Source organism: Octopus sinensis, linkage group LG2 (genome assembly GCF_006345805.1).
Source record: "Octopus sinensis linkage group LG2, ASM634580v1, whole genome shotgun sequence".
Lineage (NCBI taxonomy): Eukaryota > Metazoa > Mollusca > Cephalopoda > Octopoda > Octopodidae > Octopus > Octopus sinensis.
In genome coordinates this window covers 155712513-155728335 of record NC_042998.1, presented here as the reverse complement: position 1 = coordinate 155728335, position 15823 = coordinate 155712513, and the positions used below count along the sequence as shown (strand labels likewise).

At 37.3% G+C, this 15823-nt stretch overlaps 1 protein-coding gene across 1 annotated transcript in view; it reads left to right on the top strand.

The window, feature by feature from the left end:
* LOC115232458 (lysozyme 3-like) overlaps positions 1-15823 on the top strand; it is a 32993-nt gene that overhangs the window by 14293 nt on the left and 2877 nt on the right. Inside the window, exon 4 of the mRNA XM_029802341.2 lies at positions 2700-2811. Coding sequence (XP_029658201.1) covers positions 2700-2811 — 112 coding nt within the window. The remainder of the gene's footprint in view (positions 1-2699; positions 2812-15823) is intronic.

The window sequence follows — 15823 nt, the reverse complement described above, 5'->3', positions numbered from 1 at the left end:
GTCACAGCCCATGTTTCACTGCCGTGTAGCATGGCTGTTCATACACATGCATCATACAGTCTGCCTTTTACTCTGAGCGAAAGGCCCTTTGTCACCAGCAGAGGTAAGAGCTCTCTGAACTTTGCCCAAGCTATACTTATTCTAGCAGCTACACTTTCAGCGCACCCTCCCCTGCTATTGACTTGGTCACCTAGGTAATGGAAGCTATCAACTACTTCTAGTTTTTCTCCCTGGAATGTGGCGGAAGTTGTTCTCTCCACTTTTTCAGTGTTTATTGCTCCTGAGCATCTGCCACATACAAAAACTATCTTCCCATTTAGCCTCCCTTTGATATTGCTGCACCTCTTATGTGTCCATAGAGTTTCTACCTACACCTTTTCTACAGATCAAGCAGGGCCATCTACCTGAAGGGATTTGTGGTTTGCCTGCCTTCCTACTTAATAGGATTTTGGTCATATAAAATTGTTATTCAGTAGATACTGAAACAGAGAATTCTGTGACTATTAAACTTTTTTTTTTAAATTTTTAATTCATTTTTCTATGCACAGATATATATGTTTACATATTGTTTTTACAGATGTATTTTGTTTATCCCAGTGTTAATCATTCAACACAGCAATTTCAGTTCTTATATTGAGCCATGTTACAAAGATTATGTCAGTAATACATTCCCACTTTTTGCTCATCATTTTCACATCTATCAGAAGAGTTTAAACTGGTTGTCAGTAGGAAAATTTGCATCTTTATAACCTAATTTTCATGGATGAATCAGTCAAAGAATTAGAGTAGAAATCTCACACATAGAAGCAAAGCTTGGAATCAAGAGGTTTTAAAGTACATCTTGCAAAGACAAAAGTTGCTGTACTCAATGCAGAAATATGTAGGTAGAAATGACATACACTACACCAAAAGTAAATTATGGGTACACAAGTGATGCAATACAATAACATGCTGGAATTTGTATGTAGCAAATGTGCAGGAGTAGTTGGCATAAAATGAAATCTTTAAAATACTCAAAAGATTCTCAAGAAATACTTGATAGTGTCTGTAACCTAAGAAACCTAATAAGCAGTGGAAAAAGTTCAGAAAGCTATTAAATTCCATAATACTTACAAACAAATTGCTATGTTGTGTATCAGAGAAACATGAGTACTAAATACAGAAAGTGTATGGCGACTAGAACGCTGTATTGGATGTGTAATATACGTATAAATGTCAGAGCATGGAATGAACCAGTAGAAAAACTGGGTATAAGCATGATCATATGTGGTGTGCAAAGGAGAAACCTGAGCTGGTGTACCTCTGTGATTCATATGGAGAATGACAACTGGATAAAGAAGTGCCAGACAATCCTAAAGGAAGGAACATGTGGCTGGAGATGACCAATGAAGTAAGATGCAATTGAAAGTTGATCTTAAGAGCTAGAACCTCATAAAGGATAGGATAAAAAAACTACAGCAAATAGCTGTGTTAGAATAGACTCATCCAATCTATGTCAACACAAAAAAAAAACGAATATAAAGTGATGCTCAGTATATGACCTGTATTTTAAAATCCATTATTCAAGTACATAACCAATGTATAGCTCTGATATACATATATTTTTTCCATTCTCTTCACAACTCATCTTTATTTACTATTCACTGAAGAGACTTAATATTTTCTGTTACTATCCTTGTCTCAACGTTTTTTGTCCTTAGTCATCTATCATGTTCACATGACACCTCTGAATTGAACAATATTGTTAGGTGGATGAGGCTGGAATGTTTGCATTATCATATTTCTGTATTTCCTCAACATTACAATTCTTAAGCACGCTTACCTACCTCTCCTTGTGGTCAAAATTGTTAGATTTACTACTATCTCCCTTAATTGTTCTGTCTTCTATTCCAGGCAGTGTGAAGATCCTTTGAGAAGCATATGTTGGTGTTAATTTTTTGATTTCTATTGAACCTTCTACTTGTGCTTCTAAAAGAAATGATGTACTTAATCTTCATTTGTTAATAAAAGGGGATAAAGTGGTGGTATTCACCACTCCCTTTAAAAATATGAATCAGTTGATATGCAGGATTAATAAATCAAAGAATTATGCATTATCAATGTATCTGTAATGAGAGCAGGATTTAAAATGCATTATTTTCCATTCTTTTGTGGTTTTACTGTATGTGTCTCTCTCTCTCTCTCTCTCTCCTCATCATGACTGCAAAACCATGTCTGGCCAAGGGGGAATATTATCTGGCTTGGAATCAGGCAAGGGTTGGTGACAAGAAGGGCATCAAGCTGTAGAAAATCTGCCTCAATTACTTTTGTCCGATCCATGCAAGCATGAAAAGGGGATATTAAAACAATACATACATATTACAGTTCTATATTTAAGAGATAAGGAATTATGGACATTATTTACATTATTTACATTTGACTGATATTTGTCCTCATCTTGTTTATTGTTAACACGTTTTGGCTGATATACTCTCCAGCCTTCTTCAGGTGTCTTGGGGAAATTTCGAACCTGGGTTCTCATTCCTATTCTCAACCTTAGGAATGAGAACCCAGGTTTGAAATTTCCCCAAGACACCTGAAGAAGGCTGGAGAGTATATCAGCTGAAACATTGTGTTAACAATAAACAAGATGAGGATAAATATCCATCAAATATAAATAATGTAAATAATGTAAATAAAATACATATATATTATTTTAGATTGAAACCAGCTGCAAGCCTGCAGATTGCTATGGGGGTGATGGCCCAATTACATGTGGATATTTTCACATATCAAAAGCTTTTTATGATGCATGTGGGTCTCCAGAAAACAGTGAGTAATTTTTTTTTTTTTGAGAAAATAGAATCATTATCATCTTAAATTATCAACTACTTCTGCCAGTGCCCAAATGAAAATATTAATACACCCAAGTTATCTCTAATGAGAATGTAGGCCTATACCAAAGTCCTTAACTTAAAATATTTGTACATTCAATGCAAATAATTTCAGATAGTGCCACTTTTCTTTTAATAGGGACTATACATTTTCTCTTAAATATAACATGTCTCTCCAGACTTACATAGTATATCACCAAATATTTTAGTGTCAACAATCACTTTAACATACTTGTTTTCTCAAATCCAAAATTGACATCCTTAGTAACTGAAAATCACTTTGTATGAAGCTATGTTTGTGAATTATTTGGCACAGACAATTGACAATGTTTCTTTTACAATATATAGCAAAGAAAATAAAATTATTTACTGTGGAGTGTTCATTTTTTCTGACATACAGAACATTGAGTTTCTAAGCCATGCCATAACCTACTCTATTTTTGTTGGGGGGGGGGGGGCAAATATTCAATGGAAATGGTTGGTTTCTACAAATTAATATTTGTTATTTCAGTGATTTGATAAATTGTCCTTCAACACAAATGAAAAGATAGCTGTGTAATTAAGAAGTTTACTTCACAATTATGTAGTTCAGTCCTACTACACAGCAAATACCTTCACCCTGAACTTTGAGCTGACCAATACTTTAAGTGGAATTTGGTGGATGGAAACCAATGAATACATCATATATATATATATATATATATATATATATATATATTTGTAAAAAAGAAGTTTGAAAACGCCACTATATTAGATAAATTTTTATTTTCTTATGAATTTTACATGTTTCGGTTCTTGAAAAAACGAACCTTCTCAAAAATATTATAAAAAGTGCAATAGAAAAGTTCATAGTTGTTTCTTACTGGTCTCAATAGAATCCATGTGGTGGTGTTTTGTCGGTAGTTGGTATAATCGCTATATTATAGTTGCGTGTAGTAAAGAAGTTCATTATTCTTTCTTGCTGGTATCAAAAGGAACCGTCCTTGTGTTCCAGTGGAATGGTGGCAGCAGTAGTGATTGTTGGTCGTAACCCCAACCACCACCACGGTTACTACTACTACGACCAACAATCACTACTGCTGCCACTATTCCACTGGAACACAAGGACGGTTCCTTTTGATACCAGCAAGAAAGAATAATGAACTTCTTTACTACACGCAACTATAATATAGCGATTATACCAACTACCGACAAAACACCACCACATGGATTCTATTGAGACCAGTAAGAAACAACTATGAACTTTTCTATTGCACTTTTTATAATATTTTTGGTAAGGTTCGTTTTTTCAAGAACCGAAACATGTAAAATTCATAAGAAAATAAAAATTTATCTAATAATGTTCGTCCTTCGAGATCGAAGATGACCACTGACATCATCTGGTGGAACTGCCGCTATGAGACCGGAGGTGGCTGGTGAGGCCAATCCGGGCAAGGAAGCCCCTCCCACAGGTGGGGCAGAAGTGGGTAGGGGCCGTGCTACTGGTGCAGGCGGCTCTGGCTTTCCGCATCTGGCGTTTCTGCTCTGCTGACCGAAATTTATCTAATACAGTGGCGTTTTCAAACTTCTTTTTTACAAATATATACCCACTCATATACGATCTACTCTTATTATAAATATATATATATATATATATATATATATGCTTTAATTGAAAAAAAATTCTGTTTTACAGAAAAAGGGTTCTACAAAATGTTCAAACTTTAATTTTTTTTTAAAGAAAATTGTTATTTTATAGAAAAAGGTTTAATAAAATGTTGAGCCTTCAAAAGTTAGAAACTAGAATCGAAAAAAAAAAAAAAATTTAATTGGCATTTTGTTGCATCTTTTGAAATGCTTATCTCATTAGCAAACACATTTTATTTTTAAAGGGAGTGGTGAATACCACCACTTTATCCCCTTTTATTAACAAATGAAGATTAAGTACATTATTTCTTTTAGAAGCACAAGTAGAAGCATTTAATGGGGATTAAGGATGGAAGGAGACAAATAATGGAATGGAGAGAAAGGAAAAAGGAGGAGAGAAGTAACATGAAACAAAGGTAGGTCCAGGAAGAAGAAGAATGAGCTATTCCAAGAGGAAAGCAGGAAGGAGGTGAATGAGGGAATGAAGAAGAGAAAAGGAAAACGAGGAAGAAGACAGAAAAGGAGAAGAAGAAGAGAGAGAGAAGAAGCATGAAAGAGAGATAGGTTTGGGAAGAAGGATGATGTCCCAGATAAAGAGAGAAGATTGAAAAATGGAATGGAGGAGAGAAAAGGGAAAGAAACAGGATGAAGAATTTATTATCAAAACTATTATTTTTTCAAAAGGTGCAACAAAATGCCAATTAAATTTTTTTATTTTTCCCATTCTAGTTTCTAACTTTTGAAGACTCAACATTTTATTAAACCTTTTTCTGTAAAACAACAATTTTTTTTTTTAGAAAAATTTGATGTCTGAACATTTTGTTGAACCCCTTTTCTGTAAAATGGAAATTTTTTCCATTTAAATTTCTTGTTTTTTAAGATTACGTTACATCATTTATTATTTAGATTATCATTCAAGTACCATTGCCATCTTACTTTGTACATAAAATATATCCGATTATTTAGCCCTAGACCACTTCTGAGTTAGCAGACCTTTGATCAAAGATGTTTCAGCTTAACCAGCCATTCTGTATTTCTGATATAGTACATTTAAAAATACATCATCAAATGTGTCTTTTCTAAGAGACAGCAGGAAGTACTTTGAGAGCAGTATCGATCTATTGCATTTCAATCTATTTTGGATTTAGGGTGAGAGTTAGGGTTAGGGTTAGGGGTGGGCGAAGGGTATCTTTTTTTCTTCACAAATGTAAATAAACCCAATCTGTTTCTTAAAGGAGGGACATATTCATTATGCACAGAATGTTATTTACCTAAATGGACACCAGCGATTGGTTAAAATTGCCAAAATTCTTGAAATTAAAGACGAAATATGTTACAACATATAGAATTTTCTCAATAAAGCCAAGAAAAAATGTTTTATAAACACATTCTACTAGTATACGAAGTTTAAAAGTGTTTAGTTAACTAGAAATTGTGTTGAAAAGTGCCGTTCAAAAGGAAAAGATCCCTTATATGAAAATAAAGGTTATAATGCAATGGATATTTTAACATAAAATATTTGCAATTTTAGCCAAATTTAAGAAAATTAAGGGAAATTGAAAAAATTGAAAAAATCGATATTTCTAATGCACAGCAAGGTTGTGAAATTATTATAGTCAAGGCTCATTTGAGCTTGACCCAACATTTTGTTGGGTCAAGCACTAAATGTGTTTGACCAATATATATATATATATATATATATATAGTAATACACTCACTTGGCGTTAGGAAGGGCATCCAGCCGTAGAAACACTGCCAGATTTGACTGGGCCTGATGAAGCCTTCTGGCTTCACAGACCCCAGTAGAACCGTCCAACCCATGCTAGCATGGAAAACGGACGCTAAATGATGATGATGATGATGATGAGTAATAATGAGAACTTTTGGATGGAAATTCATAAATATTTTAATGCATTGCTGTGTACGTTTCCCCAAAGCACATGTTTTTTAGTGGCTGCATTGCCCATCCATAGGACACTACAGATATGATTTTCAATATCCACGGAGCCATTATTACATGTATTTGCTTCTTCAAGCAAAAATTACATTAGCGTTCTAGTTGTACTGAATGTTTAACTAAGGGATATTTACCAATTTACACAATCAGAAAGTTCTGTGAGGTTTATGGGTGATACCTGTGAATCTTATATATTTTGTCTTAGATTGATATATAGAAACAATACGGGAGGGAGAATATAGGCAGCATTTTGCTTTGTATCTAGATTCGTGCAAGTAGGTGTGTTCAGATAGGAAAAAGAAAAGAGAGAAAGAATAAATAAGAGAAGGAAAAGAAGACAATAATGTTTTTATTTTAGTGTATATGTGTTGTGAGGTGGGGAGTGATTTAACCTCAACCTCAGCAGGCTGCTACATTAATGATTTTACAAGCTGTAATAACAAGGGAGCAAATTTTTTGTATAGATGTTATCAATTCAGGATTTCTGCTTCAGTGCCAGTTAAGGTGGAGAATAATATTATGTTGGTATCATTAAGTATTTCACAGCGTCACCTACTGTACAGTCAAATATTGTTCCTTAAAGGGGCATGTTATTTGTTAGTGATGTTCATTGATGGTGTTAGTTTTTCTGTAGAGCCAATATATTCATCTAGTATTATTTTCCTTGTATGTCCAATTACATAATAATAAGCATTTACAGCACGGCTTATGCCAGAGTTCTTGATGTTTATGCTAAAATTTCCTTGTAGTAAATCCTATGCTGTATGTAAGGTCATTTTTCTTTACTTCATTTGGTTTGATGTTTAGTGTTTCTTTGTTTCATAATGCTTTGTTCCAGCCTGAAGAAAGATTTCTTTTTATTTATATCTAGACAATACAACCACTCCAGAGTGTCTATTAATTACATCTTCCTTGGAGATAATAATTTCCAGTGTTTCCTCCAGACATAGTTTGGCGTTTTTTAACATAGACCACTTAGTTGTGTGTTCCACTTTATTTCATTTTAATCTCCAGAGGTTAACTAAGGAAGAGCAGTGACTTTTATTTTTATCCGAAAATGACACAAGACGATTTCTCAGACAGCTTTTCATCATGTCCAATGTCCAACCAATGTACACATATTTTAGTGCACTTGCCTTCACTTCATATTTATAAATCACACTCCTCCTCATGCAGTTGTTTTCAAATTTGCCTTCGTTTCTCTGTCTGTGGTTACATGTTGCTATGTTGTTTTTAGTTTTGTTTTCATGTTCCACATCATCACTTATATTGTGCAGATTGGGGTTTAACTGTGTGTTTTGCTTATTATTGGAGTTATTATTGCCACTTTTTGTCTTTCTTCTACTGTTATGGTCTCATTGTCTCAGGTTTGAACTTCACTGTTAATGATGTATTATTTGGACCCACGTTTGTTTTTATAGAGTATTTACTATTTATCTTCTTATCCATTCTTTTGCTGCTTATTCTATTTTGATCTACCATTTTTCTGTTTCCACATTCTAGCTTTTTGTTATTTAATTTATATATATAATATTCTAGTATATGTGATGTTGCATACACTAATTTCATGCTATGCCTGTTGAAGATTTTATGCTGTCATCCTCTGATGTAAATATTAAGGTGACTCTTAATCTTCCTACTTTGTAAGACAGTACCCCACTTAATACTGACTATTCTAAATCATATTTAGTTTTGTTGTCCCTAAGGTACCAAATTAGCTTAATAAAGTGATGCTGAGCTTTATTTATTTATAAGCCTAAACAATGAGAGATGGTTATAAAAACAAAGTTTGAAAGCCGTTGTGCAACATCCTAAGTAGTTATAAACATTATTATCTGTAACGACTGAACATTTATGCAGTTCTTCTCAAGGCATTGTTTATTTAATGGACATTTATTCTAATCTCTACAATTACAATTATTTTTGCTTTATCATTACTTTTATTGTTAAGATTCTTCTTCTTATTATTATTATTATTATCATTATTATTATTAATAATAATCCTGTAGTTATTGTTTCTGTTGTTATTGTTGTTGTAATTCTTCTTACCATTGTTGTTGTTGTAGCTCCTGCTCCTGTTGTTATTATACCTTTTGTTATTCCTATTTTGTATATTATTAATCTTATCATTTTTAGCTTCAGCTTTTCCTTTTATAATTTCTACCAGCATCACCAATGTCTGTATCCCTAATATTTCTCTTACTGTTATAACTTTCATTACCATGCTTATCATCATCATTTATTGCAGGCTTCAGTACATTTGGTGTTATTAGTATTTTTATTATTATCATTCACATGTTAAGTATTGCTAATATTTCTGTTTATGCTGTTTTTATAGTTAGTATCACTATTCTTATTATTATTGTTATTTCACTTCTTATTGTCATTGTTGCTATTAATATTATTATTGATATCATTATTTTTATTATCTTTAGTCTCATTATTGCTATTGCTGTCCTTAACATCATTCTTAATCAATGTGTGCTTATTATTTGTATCGCTACCATTACCATTACTATCATTGTTATTTTTACAATTATCATTATTTTCATTATTATCATCATCATCATTACTATCGCTTATATCCTTTATATTGTTATTGTTAACATTATTTTTCCAAACATCATAGTTAGGCTTTTTATTTCTGCTTGAGTCTGTTCAACTATTGTGAGATGTTATTACTTGAACCAGGTTCTTAGTTGTGGTGTACACAATCTTTACTGAGTGCTTGTTAAACGATCTCCCATATCAGCTCAATGGAGAGAAATACTTCTCAAAGGTCATGAAGAATTTCCTCAAGATGTTTGTTTGAATTTGGACCCCAAAAGGGACATTGTACCAGACTACTAGTTTGGATTTATCTTTCATATTCTTATAGTAAGCATATTCCACACTATTCTTCTTCCCTATATTGTCTAGTTTTGGTCTGCTCCCATCAATTGAGTAATTGAGTAAACAGAACCATAAATGCACCTAAAATGCATATCAGTACCAGTTGTAAGTCTATAATGCAGAAATTATTTATGCCCATTATTTATGCCATTTCTTATATATCACTCAGTGAAAACGGATTTAGTAAGTCAGAATTACCAGGAGTTCTGTACCAATTAAAAAAACCTTTTGTTAGTCTGGTGTATTTGTATTAGCAGAGAACTAAAGAAATATTTTGCCTGGATTGATAATAATATTCTTTACACACACGCATGCACATGCATGCATGCACACATGCACGCAAGCTCGCACGCATGCACACACACACACACACACACACACAGGGCATTCAGGATAAAATTGACGATTTTTACGTCTCCTTTTTACAGAAACAGCTTGGTGTATTTGTGAACAGTAAATAGCATTGGAGAGCATAAAGGTTAAAGTTGTAGTTGAGAAAACGTTAACTGACATGGAGGACCAGAAACTATTTGAATATTAGAAAACAGTTACCTGTATCATGATGATTTGAGCCAGGTGTTAAAAATGCTGACATTATGACTGATGCTCAATGCTCTGTGAACAAAAGTTTGTAAGATATGATATGGACATCTGTAATGGAGACTACAAAGCTGTGACAAGCAGGAGGGGCACAACAGGTGTTCTGACTGTGTCTATACAGCAGAATTCATCCAACAGCTGATGAACAGGGCTTTGGCTCTATTCAAACAGCTATATGAAGCTGTTGGAGATCATAGTCAAACCTGTCATGAGATGGTTGCTGCTGGAAGGCCATGTGTGGCAGCAGGATTCAGTTTATTGGAATACCTCTGGAAAGAGTCAGGAGTGGTTGACAAAGAATCGCTATGGCTTCAGCCCCAATTTCTGGCCTCTCTTCTGAGACTGTGGCACACCTTTTGCCCCTTATAATATATTTTTTATGTGCCCATATGAGCCTTAAACATTTTTTAATTATTTGCTGATTCATGTTTTCGAGTTTTCTTGTTTTCAAATTGATTGTCTTGTATATGATTGTTTTCTTGTTAATGTTTCCTAAAATGTGATGCAGTGTGTTTAAGTTTATTGTGTTCCCCTCCTTAGATAAAAGGTGCCTTGTTTCCATTAACTGTTGATGTGTAAAAGAAACAATTTGTTTTCTTTGCCTCAAAACTGAAGCAAAGTTACTATTCATGTTGTTGCTGTTGGTGTTGGTAGTGGTGGTAGTAGATTTAGTCATTTTCTAAGTGAAAATGACAAAAAAAAATGCCAAAGAAAATTTAAAGTTTTGAAAATTCACCCTCAAGGGGTGAATTTCCCATTAAAAGATTTGCTTAGGTCAAAGCAGATATTAAACATATCTTTGACAAAAAATGTTTAAAAACAAACAGTTCTTCGTATACAAATAAATCAAACTTATAAGGAGCTAATTTGTTAACAATCTATTCACATACATACTATGGGTAAATAGGTAAGTATGTATGTAGGTAGGTCGGTAGGTAGATGGATGGATAGATAGATAGATAGATAGATAGATCTGCAGATTTACCCTTACTTCATGTCCTTAATCACCTTATCTACTATGCAGCTGTCAACTTGAATTGCTGGTCCTACTGTAGGGTCAGCACAAATTAACCCCTCTTTAGCTCATTCATTCCTCCCATTTAACAGCCTGGCATTTCCTATTCCATTAAGTTTTTATTTCGAACCTCGCTCTGCCATAGAGAATTCTCCCTCGTGGCATCTCCCCTCTCTCTCTCTCCCCCTTCGATCTACCATCTAACTCACCAATCGTACCCCCCCCCAATCCCTAATCTCTATATAAACCAGCGTTTGCTCTGTTTCTGCCCCTACTCGATTCTCATTGCTTCGGATGATAAACTCGGATTTCAGAAATGTGCAGCTAAGATATTTTGACTCTAACCTAGTTCATTACTGTTATGCGTTGATCTGTATTATTTATCTCTCTATCTTCTCCCTCCCTATATTTTTGATCTCTCTCTCTTGTAAACATGATGCCGCTAGCTTCCTATTTGTCTTTAGACGATGCATTTTCTATATTTCCTCCTTTATTTCAGGGTTGTCCTTTCTTCCCAAATTCCCTAAAAATTTTGGCATTTGCTCCTTTCGCGGTACGCCCGCCCTCCCACCCCCTCCACCAAAACCGGAAGTTAGTACCTCTGTCTACTTGTGCATACCCCCTCCCGCAAACACTCACCCACACCCCTATTGTAGGGCTTATTCGATCATATAGCGCAAAAACTGTAGTGTATGAAGGTTTGTAGTCTAGTGTTCCTTTATGAAATCTGCCAATCGCAAGTCTTCTTTTCAGGTACATGACACTTCTGTCCCTCATCCCAGGGTCCCACAGGCCCACACCTCCCACACCCTCAGAGTTGGCACACTCAATGTTGGCACATTGAAAGGTAGGTCTGGTGAGATTGTCGAGCTGCTTGAACGGAGACGTGTGGATTTGTGCTGCATCCAAGAAGTAAGGTGGAGAGGAGGCTCCGCTAGGTTCCTCACAGGCAAAGAATACAGGTACAAGATTTTCTGGGCAGGGAACACTGACGGGGTCAGGGGCGTGGGAATACTTCTTGCAGAGAAATGGGTTGATAAGGTAGTCGAGGTAGTCAGAGTATGTGGCAGAATACTTAAGATTAGATTAGTGCTTTATCATAGGTCGGCAACCATTATCTCGGCATACGCCCCTCAGCCGGGGCTACCAGAAGGCCAGAATGACCAATTCTATGACACCCTATTACAGACTACCTCGTTGACAAATGACAGTGACCTTCTCTTCGTGGCAGGTGACTTCAATGGACATGTTGGACGGCATGTCGGGGGCTTCCATGGCATACACGGGGGCTACAGTTTTGGTTCTCGCAATGAGGAGGGAACCAGGCTGCTGGAGTTCTGCGATGCAAATGACCTTATGATTTGCAATACCAACTTCAGGAAACCCACCTCTCACCTAGTCACCTACCATTCTGGCAGACACTAGCCAGATCGACTACATCCTCGCCAGAAAGAGGGAAAGAGGGCTACTTATAAATGCCAAAACATTTCCAGGCGAGGAATGTACTCCTCAACATAGATTAGTAGTTAGCGACTTCAGGATCAGGGCCAAATGGCTGCCCAGAAGAAGACCAGCTCGGAGGAGAAGGGTCTGGAAACTTAAAGATCCTGCAAATGGACGGAGATTTAGAAGTCCTACTCAAAGCTTTCGACGAAATAGAAGGGGATATAGCATCACATAATGTGGAAGCCAATTGGAGGTTTCTACGGGACAATCTGCTGAGAGCCACTGACCAGATCTGTGGATGGAGCAAAGTCCCATCTCGTCCCAGAGTAACGTGGTGGTGGAACAATGTTGTAGACAGGGCTATTAGAGACAAGAGACAGGCTTGGAAGGACTGGTGGAATGGCGGTAATAGGGAATTGTATCAGAATGCGAAAAGAGAAGCTAGGATACAGGTATATTTAGCCAGAGGGGAAGCAGATAAGAAAAATATTTGCCAATGTTCTGTGTCGTGAGGACCAAAGACTTGAGGTATTTCGTATAGCAAGACAGTGTGTGAGAGAGAATCATGACGTGGTAGGAGAAAAATGTGTTCGCATGGATGATGGTTCACTTGCGCTAAATGAGGAAGCAGAGAGGTTTGGAGATGCCACTATGAAAGGTTGCTCAACAAAGAGAATGAATGGGATAAAGAGAGTCTGCCGAATGTCGACCCAACAGAGGGACCAGCTATCCGAGTTGACAGTTCCATGGTAGTTAAGGCAATTAGAAGCATGAAGACAGGGAAAGCCCCAGGCCCATCAGGAATTACTGCTGAGATGCTCAAAATATCTGGCAGTGTCGGCTATAGCCTAGTCACCCGTATAGTTAACCAGGTGATACACGAAGGAGTCATACCCAATGACTGGTGTAGTAGCATAATAGTCAACTGCTACAAAGGTAAAGGTGACACCCTAGATACAAGTAATTACAGAGGTATCAAACTGTTGGATCAGGTAATGAAGGTTACGGAAAGGGTCATAGCCCAACTGATTAGAGAGAGAGTCAACCTGGACGAGATGCAGTTTGGTTTCGTGCCAGGGAAAAGCACCACCAATGCCATATTTCTGGTGAGACAGCTGCAGGAGAAATACCTAGCCAAAGATAAAACTCTGTATCTGGCTTGCGTTGACTTGGAGAAAGCCTTTGACAGGGTCCCCCGTTCCCTTATCTGGTGGTCAATGAGGAAACTAGGGATAGATGAATGGTTAGTGAGAGCTGTGCGTGCCATGTACAGGGACGCTGTTAGTAAGGTGAGGGTTGACAACGAGTACAGTGAAGAATTCCGGGTGGAGGTTGGAGTCCACCAAGGCTCAGTCCTCACCCCCCTCCTATTTATCATAGTCCTCCAGGCAATAACGGAGGAATTCAAGACAGGATGCCCCCTGGGAGCTCCTCTATATTGATGACCTTGCTCTAATTGCTGAATCACTATCAGAACTGGAAGAGAAGTTTCAGGTGTGGAAGCAAGGATAAGAATCGAACGGCCTTAGAGTCAATCTAGCTAAAACCAAAGTCTTAATAAGTAGGAAGGTAGACAAATCTCAAACGCCTTCAGGTAGATGGCCCTGCTTGATCTGTAGAAAAGGCGTAGGTAGGAACTCTATAAGATGCACCAAGTGTAAGCTATGGACACATAAGAGGTGCAGCAATGTCAAAGGAAGGCTAACTAGGAATATAGTTTTTGTATGTGGCAGATGCTCTGGTGTAATAAACACTGAAAATGTGCAGAGACCGTCATTCCAGGGAGAAAAACTAGAAATAGTTGATAGTTTCCGTTACCTAGGTGATCAAGTCAGTAGTGGGGGTGGGTGTGCCGAAAGTGTAACTGCTAGAGTAAGAAAAGCCTTACCTCTGCTGGTGACAAAAGGCCTCTTGCTCAGAGTAAAAGGCAGACTGTATGACGCATGTGTACGAACAGCCATGCTACATGGCAGTGAAACATGGGCCGTGACTGCTGAGGATATGCGTAAGATCACAAGAAACGAAGCCAGTATGCTCCGATGGATGTGTAATGTCAGTGTTCATACTAGACAGAGTGCCTTGAGAGAAAAGTTGAACCTAAGAAGCATCAGATGTGGTGTGCAAGAGAGACGTTTGCGCTAGTATGGACACGTGGTAAGAATGGATGAAGATAGTTGTGTGAAAAAGTGCCACACCCTAGCGGTTGAGGGAACCTGTGGAAGAGGTAGACCCAGGAAAGCCTGGGAGGAGGTGGTGAAACACGACCGTTGCTCTTTAGGTCTCACCAAGGAAATGACCAGAGACCGAGACCTTTGGAAGTATGCTGTGCGTGAGTAGACCCGGCAGGACAAGTGAGGCCATAACCCGTGGCCCCTACCTGGGACGTAGTCAGTCCACCTGTGCATACCTTCCTTCTTGGGACTTATAACTCTACTTGTGAAGACCTGTTGAGGCAAGTGAAAATCAAAATCAAAGAATCAAATCAAAATCGAAATCGATCCACATCAATGGAATTTGTAGTTTGTGGTACCAGTGCTGGTGGCACATAAGAGAGCCTTCCGAACGTGGCCGTAGCCAGCACCGCATCGACTGGCCTCCATGCTGGTGGCACATAACAAACACCATCCGATCGTGGCTGTGCCCGCCTCGCCTGGCCTCCGTGCCGGTGGCACATAAAAAACACCATCCGAGCATGGCCGTTCGCCAGCCTCATCTGGCACCTGTGTCGGTGGCACATAAAAAGCACCCACTACACTCACAGAGTGGTTGGCATCCAGGTGTAGAAACACCGCCAGATCTGACTGGCCTGGTGCAGCTTTCGGGTTTCCCAGATTCCAGTTGAACCGTCCAACCCATGCTAGCATGGAAAGCGGACGTTAAACGATGATGATGATATATATATATATATATCAGGCTGAGTAAGCAATGTTTTGAAACATGAAATTCATCACAATATATTTCAACAATGCAAAAATTTTATTCATCAAAGTACCATTACAATCATCACATTTTTGCCAAGTTACAAGTTTGTTTATTCTGATAACATAACAATCTGGAGTTCTGGAGCTGATAAACTCTTTGAATGCACTTTCAGCATCGGTTTGATTTTTTAATTCCTTCTCTCTCAGGAACCCATCAAGGTGCTTGAAAAAGTGGTAGTCAGTAGGAGAAAGTTCTGGGGGATAAGCTGGATGGGGAAGAACTTTGTAGCCAAGTTCACTCAACTTCTGGAGCATCATTAGTGACATGCATGGTTGAGCATCCATAAGAATGATTGGCCCTCTTCTATTGACCAGTCTGGGATGGAAGAGTAGCAGTTTTTTGTTCATTTTGGCAATTTCATGGCAATATGTTTCTGCAGTAATGGTTTTTCCAGGTTTTAAGAAGTTATAGTGGATGAGTCCAGCAGTACAC